Raw genomic sequence first — 18096 nt, forward strand, 5'->3', positions numbered from 1 at the left:
GCTTATAAGAAGTAAGCTCCGTTTTGATCACGAGATTCGGTCAGCAAAACAACACTTACAAATTGAAAATTTCGCATTCTTTCTGTGCGATTGTGCTGTTTGCTAGTTCTTTTGAGGTTTGATTGCTTTTCAAAGGACAAGATGTTGTCTGAACTACTTTTTATCGGCCTTTCACTTCTCGCGGCCTCTGAAGAAACGTTTGGTGCCGAAGGCAAGCATTGGGCACTTGTTGTTGCGGGATCTAGTGGCTGGTACAATTACAGACATCAGGTAAATTCTATGTAATGATTTCAAGCTTCTCGCGAAAAGAAAAAAAACACCTCTTGTTATAAGCTTACGTAGGCCTTATCTTTTAAGAATTCAATTAAGGAGTCGTTTAATCTGCAATCATCGCTATGAGTGGACAAACTTTACTTTAATAATTGAGTTATTTTTTGTTTTCTCTTAAAATATTTCCTTTGTGCATGTTATTGAGCTGTACTGCTAACAAAGGGACAAAAACCTGGCAAGATAGATCAAAGGGTCGATATTAGCTCTCTTTAATACCGCATTTTTCCAATAATTGCCTTTATTACACGCGGAATTGAAGGAAACTCCGTTTTCATCTTTCGAAAGTGCAAACTCAGTACAGTACATGACCCATTTTCCAAAAATAAAAGTCACGAGATAATCGTGTTTATCGTACTGTAGATCACCCGCTAGCTAGGATATACTTAAACAGATGTACTTGAACAGACTAACAAGATTAAGTAAAATTTCACTTTTTGAAACAAGTTTTCTTTTCGATCAATTATTGTTCATCGATTCGAATATCACCTAATTGGGACTGATTTTTTAAATAATTATGTTGTTTTATAAAACTGAAATTAAAGACAAAACTGACAGGTTACTGGCTCATGGGAGATCTGACTTATAGTACAAAGATAAAATTACTAGAATTGAAAGTGAAATCACACAAGAAGTGACACTCCCTAAAATAAAGTAATTTTGTCAAGGAGTCTGAACAGACACAGTTGACTTATTGCAAGTCCTCTAAACTTTCAGGGGGGACTCTCATATGAAGTGGATGGGGATGCTCATCATCAAATTAAAATTATTCAAATTTCTTGATGAGCATCCCCTGAAGAAGACCACTTTGGGTGTGGCTGAAGCTTTTTTGATCCCATGTTGAATACCAGTCTTCATGCCTGTATGGTCTAAACTGCCCACCCAGTGCAACAGTGTTTTATTACTTCTTGTACAATCCTAAACAAGACCTTGATGGCTAAAGGTGAACATTTTGTCCTGAACACCCCAAGTGATAACAAAATCTGCAATTCACAACTCTAAGCAAGATGACAAGCACCCCTGTTCCTCTCATATGGGAGTTCACCCCCTCCCCCCCCCCCTCACCCCACCTATCCGGGTCTAATCCTGAACTCATGTTTTAATGTAATAATTTTATTGTTATTTACCTTAACATCTGTTTCAATTTCCGTTGATTTGCATACCCTCAGTTGATGACTGCAGAAAGTGGGCCTATTTCATAATCACTTTCTGACAAAAAAAAAAGCAATTGAAGGGCTCGGTGCAAAAAGGGCGGAAGTGATTTTGGCTAAAAAAAAGAACATTGACAAAACAGCTCAAAATTTTGTGGGCTTGTTTACGTATGTGAAACATTGTACTGTATTTATTTTTCCTGGTGTTTGCTTCGTTTTTAAGAAATAACATATGCAAAAAGCTCGGGTTTTCAAGTCGGCATTTTTAGAAGTTTCTTTGTTCCATATAAACAGAGATGCTACTTAAGATGCCGACTGGAAAAACCTAGTTTTTTGCATATGTTATTTCTCAGAAACGGAGCAAATGTAGGCAAAAATAAATTCATTACCATGTTTCACTGATGTAAACGAACCCACACGCGGATTTTCCGGTTGTTTTGGCAATGTTCATTTTTAGCCAAAATCACTTCCGCCCTTTTTGCAGCGAGCCCTTCAATTTACTACGATTTCCAGTTGAGTACGACGCGAACAAAGTTTGGTGACGAAGTTTCAACATAACAACGGCATTGTTGTCAAGGGCAAACTTCTCTGTTTCCATTGGTAACTTGTCGTTACAGGTACTGACCGCCAAAGTTCTTTTATACAAGGAGGACCTCTCGGGAAACAGGGCAATTTTTTGATTGGCTAATTTCGATCCAAGATGGCGTCAGTTTTAATTGAGCAATTTTTTGATTGGCTAATATTTTGAAATTTCGATCCGAAATAGTGTTAGCTTTTGTCAGCTTTACGAAACGCTAACTGTTCTTCATTTCAGTTCGCGAATTATTCATTTTGCACTTGAGAAAGATATATTATTTAAAGCTGGAGGAATTCTTAAAGCTGCTAGAAAATCCCTGGAGTTGGAAAACGATAAAATTTCAGTTGAACAGTAACTCTAACGAGGAAGGTAAAGTGACGCACGTTAAACATAACGTCAACTCTCAACACAGATCTGTTACCGTCGATATAAAACAGCTAAGGCATAATATATTTCGTTATTTGTTTCTTTTATCGTTGTCTCTGTGTATAAATTTTTTATTTGAAAGCGTAATAAAGTGTTGCTGACGATATTTGTAGTGTTTTTATTTATTTAAGCATCGAGATTGTCGAGCAAGGCAGTTACAAAAACAAATTTGTTACCAATGGTAACAGAGAAGTTTGCCCTTGACAACAATGCCGTTGTTATGTTGAAACTTCGTCACCAAACTTTGTTCGCGTCGTACTCAACTGCAAATCGTAGTATTTATCAAGTAAACATTACTTTTAATTAACACCTACTATCATGCAAGTTCAAAGAATGTACAGCTAAAATAAATAAAAGGCAGAACAGTTGGCTATTTACAAAGGTAGCCGTAGAGTTAAACTCGTTGCGGATACATGGTTGCAGGCGCAAAAAATGTTTCCAAGTTAAGCCACATGGGAAACATTTGCTGCAGAAACAAATTTTGCTTTATGGAAACAAAAAATGTTGCTGCCTCAAGTCAAAAACATTTTTGCTTCCCGAACACGAATTCTGTTCCCGAAACATATGTTGCCCAGTTTTAGCCACCATGGAAGAAGTGTTGACTAGCTTTGCGCATGCATGCCACTTTGTTCTCGGAACATTACGCCCTAGTTAGGCCACTAGAATGGTAAAACATTAATTTTCCTTGCTTCCCTCTAATTTAGCCACCTAGGAAACATGACGAGGAACAATGTTTCCGCAACAATGTTTCCTAGTTTAGCCAGGCCTTAACCACTCGGCCAGCGAGGTTGCTTCCACACTCCCTCCTCCAGATCTTGAGAGATGCATCAACCATGTTACAGAGCATACTTTATTTTTGTCAGCACAAAGATCTCATAATCTCTATTAATAAAAATTAATAATTATTAATGATTATTGATAATATTTATGATGATAGTGATAACTAAGTGGGTATATAAATGAAACGTTTATATATTTTTTGTCTGTTTTAGGCGGATGCATGCCACGCTTATCAGATTCTTCATAAAAATGGCATTCCTGATGAAAACATTGTGGTTATGATGTTTGACGACATTGCTAATAACAAACAGTAAGTTTAAAGCAGTAATTAAAAGAAAACTGTGTTGTTCCATAAATTATCCATACCTCCCCCACAGAAGGAATTTTTCTAAGATCCCCCCCCCCACCCTCTGGAAATGTTATCTAAGCTTCATACATTTCCTCAATTGAAAGTTTTTGGCACTGTCCTGTAATAATTGTTTACACAGACCAGCAACACAGACCCATCGTATTAAAAAATGTAGAGTTGTGAGAGTTAGGGTAATATGCGAGGCAGCGAGCCGTGCGACTGTAGGCTAACCAGAGTGCTATGAAGGCTAACTGGGGTGCTATGTAGGCTAACCAATGTGTTATTTAGGCTAACCTGAATGGCTCGCATGGCTCACTTGACTCGCGAGGCGTGCGAACCAGAAATCCCTAATCCCAATAAAAGGCTAACCGCAAGCTACCTAAGCTAACTGTAGGCTAACCAGAGTGCTATTAAGTCTAACCTAAATGCTATTTAGGCTAACCAATGTGCTATTTAGGCTAACCGAAGTGGCTCGCATGGCTCGCTGGCTCGCAGATTATCCGGACCCAGTTGTGATCATGTCTACATTTAAAATATTTGTCATCAATCATTAATTAATTTATACTTTGTATCGGTCCATTCTTACTAGTTTTCCAGAAGTATTTTGCTTCGTGTTTTTCGGGGCAATTTCTTGTTAACTTGTTATCTCTGTTCGTGTAACATAAAATACCGGTATTCCTCTAGCTAGTTTCCATTCCCATTTGGTTCTATTGATCAGTGGATCACACACTACTGAAAATGATACAGATCCCTTATGACATTAAGTGATTGTCATCACTTAAAAAAAAAGGTGAGTTCAGTTTTCATTGATAGGGGATTGCGATAACAGAAAGGGAGGGCGTTATAAGCAAGCGGGCTGGTGGCGGGGACCCATGGGGGGTACTCAGGATTTCAAATGATGGGGATGATCGAATGGGGGCAAAAGTCAAGACCCAAAAAAAATCCCAGGTAGGACTTCCAAAAAATCCCTGGATCAAAAAATGACCCCTCAAAAATCAACAGCAAAACAAGTCACTTCCACGTATCTTCATATTGTTTTTAATATCCAAAAATATCCCTACTTAAATCAAAAAAATACCTGCCAAATTTTTTCCTACCCGAAAAAAATCCTGGAATCAAAAATTTCCCCAAAAAATCCTTTGATCATCCCTGTCACTTGAAATCCCAAGTACCCCCCTGGGGGCGGTGACTTATTTACATTGTATTAAACTACCGGTAGTTAAAATAAAAAACAACATGTAACTGCAACATAATGATACACATGTATCAAGTTTTTGTTTAACATGAAGTTTTGTTTTTCATCAGGAATCCAACACCAGGCATCGTAATCAACAAGGTAACAACAACCATTACTACTATCATTTATTACATAAATTGCAGTTGTTTATTGGGATTTTGACCACCAAGAAAAACAGTATCTCGATGTGTGTAAAATTACGTTTATTTTTTACGTGTGTGTAATATCACCAAGTTTACCATGTTTCAATGGTGAATGAGCCAAAGTGTATCGATATTAAGTCGAAACATCTTCGGATCTTCCTTGGAAATCTTCCGTAACCTTTGGCAATCTTTAGAATTTTTTGAAAAAGTTTGGAAAATGTTGGAAAACATTTGTTTAACCTCGGGACAACATTTTGAAAATCTTCGGAAAAAGGCTGGAAATCTTCGGAAATTTGTCAAAAAACCTTGTTATTAGTAGGTTTATAAAATAAACAAAAATTAATAATACATGGTTGCTTGGTGGTGGTGGTGGTGGTGGTGGTGGTGGTGGAAATTTAAAACATAAGTTTCAAAAATGTTATGTTAATGAAGCATAATATTATGGTAATAAAAAAGGTGTAATGAATGCTTTCTTTATTTTTTTTGTAGCCAAATGGAAAAGATGTGTACCATGGGGTTGTAAAAGACTACACTAAAGATGTAAGAATGAAACAAGAAGTATATACCTCTTTAATTAATGGGTTATTCCAGATAAAATACACACCTCCCCGACGGATGGCAAACTGGAAATTCTCGCAGGAGGGGGGGTAAATGACCTGGGAAATCCGGGCGGGAGGGGTGTTCTGAACCTAAAAATTCTTCCTCGGGGGTCACTTTTAACTTTAACTCGATCGATAAGTTTTACCACTTAAATAAGAAGTTTGCATCGGAAAATCTTGTAGTCTTCCAGTTTATGGTGTTCTTACCTCATGTGCTTCAAGTTTACCTTCATAGGTCCTTTTATTCATGAAAAACCAGCGCGATAAATGGATAACAACAACTTTACGATCGGAAAAAACACTGTCAACCGAGCATGCAACGCCTGGAACATTTTTACGGTACCCAGGCCACCCGAGCCCGTGCTTTGCAACATCCTTGAAAAATGCGAAGAAAAGACGATCGGGCCGGCTGCAGATTGTACTTTTCTGTATATTTTAGCCAACCCGAGAACTTGTTTTGCTGGCTAACATGCGTATACACAATTTGTGTATTATTTGGCTTCTTCCACTGTATTAATCCATGCCTTACGACCGATATGTTAACAAGTTTATGAAAGCCAGAACGTGGACATTACGCCTGCATGAAAACTTTGAATTCTTTGAAAGAAAGGGAAGAGTTCCAGTTGACCTACAGACCCATATAGGTAACAAAATTTAAAATTATTGTAGTTCGAAAAGCTTTACAAGTTATTGATAAGCTCAAGTAAATGTCACACTAATAGTCCTAACAGCGGGAACTCGATCTTGTAAACACGCGCCAATTTTAGGCCGCCTTGTCACCGACGACACCGACAACCGAAATTATAGTTTTCTATATTAGCGCATTAAGGACTTTTTTCCCGGTTTTTTTCTTCTTACATTTACATACGTTTTAAGACTTACATATTTCTTATCTTGTACGTTTGTTGTGTGACGGAAAAAAGCAGGTGGCATTTTCGAGGAGAGTGTACTGGAGATCACTTTATAAATACACACGCGATCGTTTACATAATCTGATTTGAAATGTTGATATTTGACCCGCAAAATTCACAATATTAGCCCAGTTTTGAAGGTTATAATAAACAGGGATCTTTTGGAAGAAAGGTTGCGTCTTTTCTATTGCCTGTTGTGTCCAGTTAGGGCCTTTAAAAAAATGGAAATCTGGGCAGGAGGGGGGGTCCTTGAGCTTGGAAATCTGGGCAGGAGGGGGGGTCAAAAAGTTTTGCCATCCGTCGGGGGTGTGTGTATTTTTTCTGGAATAACCCAATCTAGGTTTTGAAGCATTACTTAGGCATCACTGCAAAACTAGTAATATGTTGCAGTTAGTTTTTGATCTCAGTTAATTTTATATTTTAACTAGTTAGGTTTTTTCTAACTACTGGTAGTTGATTTTTTAGGTAATTAAGTCAGCACCAAGGCCAAATCACTGGCGGGCCCACACTCCCAGAGCTCATATATACATGTAGTATGAAGTGTAGGAGTGTTGTGGTTTCTCCTGCTCCCCTCTCCCCTCCCTGGATGTGTTGCTTGTCCAGGTTATTCCTACCCCTCCTCCTGTTAGTGTAGCCAAGAGGCTACACTAACAGTTGAGCAGTGCCCATTTGGATGCCTGGTGGAGCAAGGCACTGTAAGTTGTTAGAGTGCACGATATAATTTAGTAACCCAAGAAGAATGCAATGCTGCACAGGACCCAGCCAGGGCTTGAACCCAGAATGAGCTAAATCTGTAGGGCACTGCACCACCACCGATGCAATGTCCACTCAGTATTAATTTTACAGAGTAACCACAATGTTCTGATCATCTTCTTTAGGATGTGACTCCTAAAAACTTCTTGAACATTCTGAAAGGAGACAAGCAAGCCATGAGTGGGATCGGAAGTGGGAAAGTGATTGACAGGTAGGTGTATTTCAGTGGTATTATTGTTACAGTATTAGTTAAAAATAAAATAAGTGTATCTGTAGTAGCTTTTAAAATATGAGCCTACAGTCAACTCTCGCCTTGCGGACACCCCGCTATTATTACGGACAAAATCCAGATCCCCCGGCGAATAAGGTTTGACTGGAAATGACTCCCGTTATTACGGACTCTCGCTATTACGGACACTAAACGACGCCCCGAGCGTGTCCGCTTTAACGAAAGTTGACTGTATAATGTACTAGGTAGGTTAGGACTACAATCGAGCCTAGTGGCCCATCAGGCCTGAGCTTATCCCAGTTTAGGTAGCATGAAGCGACTAGGAGAATTTCTACTCCCCCCTGGATGGAATGGTAGAATATCGCAGGGTTACCTCTAGCATTAAATTCCTTGGTACCCATTTATACACCTGGGTGGAGAGAGGCACTATGAGAGTTAAGTGTCTTGCACAAGAACACAACACAATGACCCCGGCCAGGACTTAACCCTAACCGTTCGATCCAGAGTCCAGTGCACTAACCATTTGGCCATCGCACCTCCCACAAGCTTAAGCCTATAATGTAATATGTTTTATTGCTGATCATTTCACATTATCATTTACTCACCAGTGGACCGAATGACCACATTTTTGTTTTCTTTACTGATCATGGTGCCCCTGGACTCATTGCCTTTCCAGAGAGTGAGGTAGGTTTTGATTAATAGTCCATATTAACAAAAAGTTCCAAAAATTATGACACTGATTTCTTTTGGACTTAGCAAGCTTTTTCCCTTGCTACTTCTGGATGGTTGACAATTTCAAGGAACAAACAACCTTGAAATTTTATTGCGGTTTTTAGTGATGCTATTTTCACGGGGTCATTACTTTCACAGTATGTGGTATTTTCTGTTGTTGACTCTAGCAAGTACATGTACATACATGCTACAATGTTACAGACATCACAGATCACTTCTTCTAACAGCATTTATTTCTCATTTTCTTTTTTCAGCTTATGGCACATGACTTGATAGAAACCATCAATGAAATGTATGAAAACAAGAAGTTCAGCAGGGTATGATTAACAATTATTATTATATATATTATATAATAATTATTATTATAATATAAGTTAAATGTGGCTAAATATAATTTTAGCAAGGTTAACCTGGAGACAGTGGGACAATGTTCGTCAGTGGTCAGTCCTTCTTGCTGCTTTATAGGAGTAACCTTTGAGCTCCTTGCTGGGCCTAAGGGTGACCTTTGAGCCACTCTGCTAGGACATCGCCTTTCTGTGTAAGGTTAAATCGAATCAGCCCCCAAGCTTTAATAACAGAGTAAAATGTAGACAATTTCCGGTTCCCTCAGATTTATTACCATAACACGTATGTGAATTCTCAGGGGCAGATCTAGGGGGAGGGTGCAAGGGGTTGTGCACCCCACCCACCTGAGATGACCTGCTGCTTTCTAATACAACTGCCAGTATTCTGGGAAAAAAAGTCAGTTTCGCCATCCCTAAGTGGTGCACCTTGTCAACTAGCAGTGTTTAAGAGATCACTTTTAATTATTTAAATGGTACTGTCTCCTGGCTGCCTGCAAGAGTTTTGACTGTATTTTCATTTATGTTCATTATTTCTAGATGGTGTTCTACCTTGAAGCTTGTGAATCGGGATCCATGTTTCATAAGAAACTCAAGACAAATATCAATGGTAAGTCACCTGAACGTGTCTTGGAAATTAAGGGGGGATCCTTCTTAACTACATATCTAGAGCAGTTTCTAAGGAAATGCTCAAGATGGTTTTAGGTGGCAAATCATTTTTGGGCATTTCGTAATTCTTAACATCAATGGTGAATTTTTGGTGGGGAGGTCAACTTCATTGAGAATATTTATATTGCATGTGTAACTAGTGCCAGTTCCAAACCATGCATGGGGGGGGTATTTGTAACTTGCTGTAGTTTAGAGAAATCACAAGTCAGCAGTCAAGAAAATTAAATACAGTGGAACCCCGATATAACGATATGCCAAGGGAGCAGTGAAATTATATTGTTATATCAAGGAATCCTTATATCAAAACTCCCAATACGTGTAATGATGGCCGTAAAATAACCGAAAATATCATTATATTGGGGTTAACCTAACATATACTTGCTTTTGTTTTTACTGTACATTATTTATTAATTAAATTTGTAACGAGTATCAAGTGATTCACAAATGTAACAATTCAAGCATGCAAATCATTGTACAAAGCTTTTGACAGAAACGTTAGAGATCACTCGATTACTGTAATGCTATATTGTATTAAATTCAATGTGTTGCTTAAATTGTGACTGTGTACTGATAATATTGTTATATCGGGAATATCGCCATATCGAAGATCGTTATATCAGGGTTCTGTTCCATACATTTTTATTACTGTATAATATTTTTTGTCGGGACATAGAATATTCATTCTTATACTGGAAATATCATTATAATAATTGAGGATCAATATATCGGGGTTCCACTGTATTTTAATTTTTGAGACTTTTTTGGTTTTGTTTCAGTGTATGCGACTACTGCTGCTAATACCCATGAGTCTTCCTATGCTTGCTACTTTGACAAAAAGCGCCAGACTTACCTTGGTGACGTGTACTCTGTCAAGTGGATGGAAAATTCGGATGCGGTATGTAGGTGTAGTACTTGTATGCAGAAAGGCACTAACATGCAGTGGAACCATTCCTTACGGACACCTCTATAATAGGACAACTCCTTGGGTACTTTCCATTTAGCCAAATATTTTGGAAATTTTGGTTGGAAGTCAAATGAAAAGGTCCATTTCGGTTAGGTCTGACCGAAATATTCGGGACCACCTCTAGAAGTGGTCCACTTTGACCCGTCAGACTGGTTGGCCTGTTTGGATAAACAGTTCATTTGTCTTACTTCAGTCTTAGTAGCTTCTCACATATGCGGGGAACTGGGAAAAGGAATGCAAAATAATGCTCTATGAAAAAAACTTCAAAACTTATCTTTTTAAAAAAAACTTACTACTCTTAGCGATTTTTACTTTTTATTACTTTTAATGTACATTTTTAATTTTTAAGATTTATTCAGCTAATTTTAACGAATTTTTATAGATTTGTAAAGCGCCTAGAGCAGGCATGGATAGGCGCTATAAAAATGTTTATTATTATAAAAAAAATAAGCTCTGGTGGTATGAGCCACTTGGCTCAATGCACACTCTACCTTGCTTTTTTATTAATTATTAAAAAATATTAATGTTAAATAATTAATTTTGCAGGTTGATCTCAGTAAAGAGACGCTCGAGCAGCAATTCCAAATTGTTAAAAAGGAGACAAACACCAGCCATGTTATGCAGTATGGAGACATGGTTTGTTGGTTTTATGGTTTAATTCTTGCTGCATAATTTATGTAATATTAATTTATGTTTTGAATTTATATACATAAAATTTCAAATTGCATTGTTATAACACAGGTAACTAAAACGTACTTCATGTCTGAGCATAAGTGATACAAGAGTTTGTATAGATTTGTCAAAAATATTTAACTTCTTCAAAAATCTAAAAATAAACAAAAGGGAAAGTAAAACTCTCGTGATCAAATTTCACATCCATACAAATACACCTAATTGCAATAACGTTGTCATAGAAAAAAAGAAAAAAGGTAAATAGGAATTAATTAGCATAGTTTTATAACTGGTAGCATTTACAGAAAACGGCACACTTTGAGTCCACTTTTTCATTCGTATTTTGAGGCATTTTGAGGCCATATTGTACGAATAAATTTCATGCATGCATTTAATAAATTACTATTTGACCTTTTCCTATTTTTCTATGGCAACCTTATTGCAATTAGGTGTATGTTATATAGCATGCGTTGGTTTTCTGCCATCTACATCTACATTTATTGAGTTGATATAATCGTGTACGACATCACATCAACTATAAAAATAGATACAAAATAAATACGAAATGTATCGTATGTATCAAGAATTCTAATGGACAAAAATGTAGAAACAGTTCATTTTAAAATTGTTAAAACATCACAATATATTTATATGTTGCAATGTTTGGCTGTTATTTTCAGGATTTTGAAGATGAGGATTTGGAAGACTATCAAGGTGACGGAAGTGGAAAAGGTTCTGGAGTTTCCCCAGAAGAGTACAGCGGTGAACCAATTGTAAGGATTGACTTCAAGAGAATTTTTTCGACTTTTTTGCTTGTTTACAAGCCAAAGGAAGGAGAATAGCGGTTAAGTTGGGTAATCTGGAACCACATTCTTGTTAACTCTCAAGGGACTGTTTTAATTTCTCAAGGGAATACTTTCGCTGTGGGTGATCAAAGCGCGTGACTTGTAAAGTGTCACTCTATAGTTCTTGTAGAAAAAAACGTGACTTGTCAAATTTACAAACGTTATATAACAATTAAGAACGTGAGTAGCCCAAATCTTACGTGACATAACCAATTAAGAATGTGAGGGGTTCAGCGCTGGAAGCCAGCAAAGTTTAAAACGATTATTAGTTTCAGTTCTTCAAGCTGTTAGCTTGTTTCGTGGGGGGGGGGTGCCATGTTCGTTCAATAAGTAGTGCTTGTGGTTCAACTTCATCGTAGCTTCATGATATCATAATAGCAGCAGATATCGTGTTCTGTTTAATTCTTCCATGAAAAAGCCGCTCAGAGTAAATTTCAACCCAAAACATCCGAAATGTCACTAATCGTCCCAACGTTGTTTTTTTGTCCGAAGTTTATCCCCCGAAATTTATTAGTCCGAACATTTTCGTTGCTGATTTTTTTTTGACTTAATTTATTGCTTGCAATGTTAATTTAAAACAGTTTTATTTTATTAAGGTTCACATCAGCCCTGGGCTGCCTTTTTAATTTACCTTTTAAAGTTGTTGTTGTTGTTGTTGTTGTTGCATGCATTCCATATTGGAGGCTGCAGCAAAAAAGAGCTGTCCATACTACAACACGTACATATCAAACAAAACTATTTGCTGCTAATAACGCCGGACACTTAAGTAAAGGTTTAAACCCAGGAATTTACTGCTGACAAACTTAACACTAGTCTTACAGCCAATAACATCACAGCAAAACTGACCAATCAGCCTCAACGGACCAGCCTTATAACATCATCGACTGACAACAGCTTTTCACTTGACTCTGAGGCTACGTTTACACGGGACCGTTCTGGAACCGGTCCGGAACGGATCCATAACTGGACCTGCAAAATAGCAGGTCCAGTTTTGGATCTGTTCCGGACCGGTTCCAGAACGGTCCCGTGTAAACAGAAGGCCTATCCGGTCCGAAAATCGGACCGGATCCGTTCCGGACCGGTCCTGTATAAACATAGCCTGAAGATGACCTCCGCGCAGGTTGTCGAAACGTCAGTCACCAACAACAGTTCTTTTCAAAACTACTCTCACCCGGTCTATCACTACTGGACACTTTTGTTCATTCGAAAATCAAGTATCAATTGTGAATGTTTTTGTCGTACCATTTCAGACTGATGCGGTGCCTGCACCAGATGTCCATCTCAAAATCCTCCAGAGCCGCTTAAGAGATGCCAGATCCAAGACAGAAAAACAAGAAATTATCAGGGAAATTGAGGAATTGTACAAGGTGAGGGGAGTACTGTGTAGGTTCTTATGCAAGTACAAATAAAGACAAACCTTACTGCAAATGGGTCCCACAAAATGGTTCAAACTAATAAATACACCTAATTGCAATAATGTTAACATGGAAAAAAGCAAAATGAAAAATTAAGGCAAATAGGAATCAATTACGCATTGCAACGATATGTTTAAAATTAGCCCGAAGAAACGGCCTACACGTAAATCAGTTTATCTTAAAACACGATCAATGAGTGTACTGTTATAAACTGGTGAGTTTCCTGTAAATTCATTTAGCTTTGATGATAAAGCTATTTATTTTTGGCTTTTTCATGTTTCTTTTTTCATATGACAGTGTTATTGCAATTAGGTGCATATAAAAAAATATATGAATATATAAATAAGAAATCACAATTCAAGGCAACAGAGATTAACGCTATGGAAATTCAGAAAGTCAAGAAAATTGAGGGTTGGTTAATAAAGATTTGACTAGCGAGTCAATTTCTTTAACTTTAGAGTTCCTTATAAAATTTTTCCACAGTATAATTTAATAAAGATGCAGTATATAAATCAAGAACTTCAAATCCAATTTGAGGTACAAATTTGTACATACAGATAAGATGTCAAAAAGTCGTAGACGATTTTAAAAAAAACATTGACATTTTTTCAAGTGGCAACAATGCATATGTTAGAACCATGTCGTGAATTTTGAGTAAAAATGCAACCTTTTTGACTGTATGTTCTTTGAATTAGTCCGTGCTGTGAAATCTGAAAACTCTGTAGCTTCCTTTGATCAATTTTCCCTGTTTCTGCAAACAGCTGAAGGAAGAAATCCGCAAAACCATGGAATTGATTGTGGAGGAAGTTGTGTCTTCTGAAGAACAGAAGATGCGAGTGCTGAATAGCCCTGCTGATCCTCAAGACTTTCACTGCTACGAGCAAGCTGTGAAGACTTTCTCAAAGAATTGTTACAATCTGGGAAAGGTAATGTTTGCTATTTCTATTTAAACTTTTATCGGAGATGAAAAAAGTTTGCCGAAGATTTCCGAGGAGGTTCCAAATTAATATGTTTCAACTTTCGGCTAATTCAGCATTAAAAACTCGTCAGCAAACATGACGTCATCAGTATCTTCAGGATTGTTCTTAGTAAAAGAAATCCTTGTTATTCAACAAAATTTGGCCTTATTTAGATACTTCTGTTGCAGTGAAATGCATGAAAATGCTTAGAAATCGTGCCCTAACAGGGAAATTAGCATAAATTTGAAGAAAATTTCTTCATAAAAAGCAGCGTTCTGTATTTTTTTGAAACAACTTTCGAGCAACTTTTTGGACCGTGGAGCAATTTTTGAGCAGCCTTTCAGGTAATTTCCAGCATCTTTGGTACAACTTTAACTGTGCCGTGCCGTGCCGTGACGTGCCACATCATTCACGGACTGCGCACTAAGTATAGCCTCTTATTAGTATTGTTACTTTATTTTCACAGAATGAACACGCCCTTCGCCATGTCTATGCACTTTCCAACTTGTGTGAGGAGAACATCTCAGCTGAGCTGTAAGCATGATAACTTTGTACATGTACTGTTAATATATAAATCTCGCCCCCTTTAACCTGTAACCTGCAAGAGTGAACATCAAATTTCTGCACACATCAAACTACTTTATCAGGCACATTTGCAAGAATAATTGATCGTCAAAAAATTTCATATTTTTGTTAACTCTTTGTCAGTTCTTGTCAGCTTCTGCAATAAAACTATGTACTAGGTGTAATTTTACCTGCTTTTAGGGGATTTTGTATTTGTTGTCGGGGGTGGTGGGGGGGGGGGGGCTTTTTTTTAAGGTGGGCCCAAGGTGTTTGTGATGGGAAAATTTATTTGCAATATACACGTATAGCCGTCGCATTTGTTGGTTTTTTTTATTATTTTTTTTTTTAGCTCGAAAACAATGAAAAAATTCCAGCGGGCAAATGCGATGGCTATACGTGTACGTTGCAAATAAATACGTCATAAATTTTACACAAACTGTAATTTAATTTTAAAAGAAATGCAAGTGCCCTTTTGTTTAATCTCTTAAATATTCTGTTTACTGAAATTAGAATTAATCTGATTATTTTCAACAGGATTGTGTCCGCAATCAACGAGCAGTGTGGCGAGGACAAACCTAACGGTATCCAGTTTTAGATGATGGTGTGACCCGGAAACCTTTAAGTGTTTTAGAGCCGTTTTCATTTGAGTGTCGTCAAACTAAAAACCAGAGCAAAAGTGAAAGAACACGGTGAACCAATAAGAGCACGGAGCGAAAACACGTGACCAGCGCTAAGCGCGGGAAAACGCGTACGACCTCGTCGCGATTGGTTGTGGCTTAGCATCTGATCGGTTAAGAAGGTGGCGCGAGATTTTTAAGCCAATCGGAGGGTACAGTGAAGCAAAACCAAATCAATTTCGGATTACTGTCGACACTTAAATGAAAACCGCTCTATTTTTTTTTTAATTTTAAATAGATGTCAAATAGTAAGCTTCGCAACTGTAGGAAGAAACAATGTAATAAGTAAGTATGAAGGGAAGAGAGAAGGGGGGGGGGGGAAAATAGTACATGTATAAAAGTAAGCACAGTAAATAGTTTTATGTTAGATAAATTTATATAAATTGCTTGGGCTGAGGTTTCAAACTTAAAAGTCTTCTTCTTATAGTCAGTATTGGCAGCTTGATCGCTCTGGTCTTTATTAACCCAATTAAATTAAAAAGGAAACGCTTTTTAAACAAGTAGACTTCCCCCAGAAAAGAGGGGACAAGAGATGGTGGCTCTGTGCTTCTTAAGTACAAGAGCTGATACTAACACTTACATTAGCCCTTTTATACTAGACACGCATATTCTGCCCAAATGAATTACCCGTCTGTTGTTTCCTGCCTCTCTCTGAGTGTAGAAACTAGACGGAACATATCAGACGCACTTATCCCTCAGTTCGTCGCTCAATATACACAAGCAAATGGTTCGTCTTGAGGAATAAGCCGTCTTTGGAACGTCTTTATACAGAGATTCGTAGCCAACACACACCAAAAATACTTGCTCAAGCTCGTTCAGACGGATAATTCAACTCTAGTATAAAAACACCCATTATGTGACTTTTACGTTCTCCGTTAAGTATCTGAATGCCTTGTTATTACAAACAGACATGCTACAAAAATAACGAAAGCTATCAACTAGGGAATTTTGTCTTGATTTCTCTCCAAAACAATTCTCAGAAAATAAAGATAGATAATTGACATTTTGATGCTGAAGACGTCTGCCTGAAGATCCACTTCTTTGCTTTTTTTTTTCTTTATATTTACGAGCACGCCTGAGTTGCAACAAAAGGTTTTAATTTGTTTTAAGTGTATTTATGTGTAAAACTGAGGTTTTTTTAACTAAGGGTTTATTTAACAAATATTTACATCTCTGCGGGTTACAGTGAATGGCGTAAAACAAAACTAAAATGTCAAGATAATCAATTTAAGCATAGTCCTTTAGGTTTACCTCAAGTCAAAATGGATTTGTTGATTGTAACAGGTACTAAGCAAGACGTAGATAATTTTACGGGCTTTTAAGTCAGGAAAAAAAACTTTTAGAGGCGTGGTGGCCTCATGTTCAGTCGCTGGGCTTAGGATCCAGCAGTCCGGGTTCAAGCCCTGGCCGCGGTCACATTTTTCGACACACAATTTTCCCTTTTTCCTTAGAAGACATATCCGGGTTTTTGCTGCACTTTTTTACGCTTAGTTCAAAGGTGACATAACCATTAATCATAGCACATAAATATAGAAATTAATCAGCGTTTGTATTTGTTAGTTAGACTAGAGGAGTGGTTTCCAGTTGTGGCGCGAAACCAAATCCACAGCAATGATGCAATCTCACATTGGCCAATCACGACAAACGTAACCTACGCGATGAACCAATCAAAACTCAAAGCAAATGCACGTGACCGATTCCAGCCGCGGGAAAACATAAGAGCAATTTTCGTTAGAGTTTGAGTGTCGTAAAACCAAAGATATCACTCTTGCCAATCACAAAGGACACAGACAATCCAGTGAACCAATCAAAACTCGAAGCAAGTGCATGTGACTGCCGCAAAGCGCGGGAAAACGTGGAAAAGTGGTTTTGGTTTTACTTTTGATTGGTTAAGTAAGTGGCGCAAGATTTTTATCACTTTCGACACTCAATCGAAAATTGCTGTATGTGAGCAAGTCATTGCATCCCACCGTGTTGATCGTTCCAAAGCGAAATTGAAGCAATGCCAGATTTCTTTTGGCGCTCAATTGAAAATCACTCTGTATGTGTTGTAATCGCTTTTTGCATGTAAAATGTTAGTAGGTTTTGTAATAAAGATGTGATAAAACAGTCATATGCTGCGTCTCTACTCTCTACATGTTTAATGTAAACATATAACATAAGTTTGCATCAATTTAACCTCGCAGTCTGAGATGCAAGGTTTAATACATGTGACAATGAATATTTATTGCAGTGAACAAAAACAAACTGAGGGTTTATTAATCAAATCCTTCAATAAATCAATTCTAGCGATATTCTGAGTTTAAAAGATCGGTCAGTGGGTTATGCTGAAACAATTAGAGGGCTATATGAGCTCATATACCATTGGCTGTCAGCCATTCAAAACGCAGGAATTGCAATATACCATTGCAAGTTTTAAAAGAAGAAGTTATCAAATTAGGGAATGAATCAACGGTCAGATTGCTCCGAACCAAAGTCAGATCGTTCCATCGCCAAACGCTGGTCTATGTTTGAATCTGACTTTTACTTCAGACTTCGGACTTTTATCAATCTTTGAACAATACTGTACACTTTATACTAAACTGAGTTAAGACATATTACTTCACACTACAAAGTGAAAAATGTAGCGATCGAAAGTTACGAGAAAACCTAAACAATCAGTTGTATAAAGTAATACTTTACACTTTTCATACACTATACAGAGGTGGCGGAGCGTTTTGAAACGTAGGGGTGTCCAATATACTCCAAGCCAAGCGCATACCCCTCGCCCGTTATA

The 18096-nt window shown here is 37.6% G+C and overlaps 1 protein-coding gene across 1 annotated transcript; it reads left to right on the forward strand.

The window, feature by feature from the left end:
* Positions 1-12: 12 nt before the first annotated feature.
* Positions 13-15516, forward strand: LOC144634991 (legumain-like). The gene is made up of 15 exons (XM_078494047.1): positions 13-270; positions 3474-3571; positions 4916-4946; positions 5480-5530; positions 7379-7464; positions 8091-8166; positions 8469-8531; positions 9096-9165; positions 10001-10119; positions 10735-10824; positions 11541-11633; positions 12956-13072; positions 13882-14046; positions 14546-14613; positions 15178-15516. Exons 1-15 carry the CDS (start codon positions 142-144, stop codon positions 15236-15238), a joined length of 1317 nt encoding a protein of 438 aa, XP_078350173.1. The 5' UTR covers positions 13-141; the 3' UTR covers positions 15239-15516.
* The last annotated feature ends 2580 nt before the right edge of the window (positions 15517-18096 follow it).

This window comes from Oculina patagonica, chromosome 13 (genome assembly GCF_052425735.1).
Source record: "Oculina patagonica isolate OP01 chromosome 13, crgOcupat, whole genome shotgun sequence".
NCBI classification, from domain to species: domain Eukaryota; kingdom Metazoa; phylum Cnidaria; class Anthozoa; order Scleractinia; family Oculinidae; genus Oculina; species Oculina patagonica.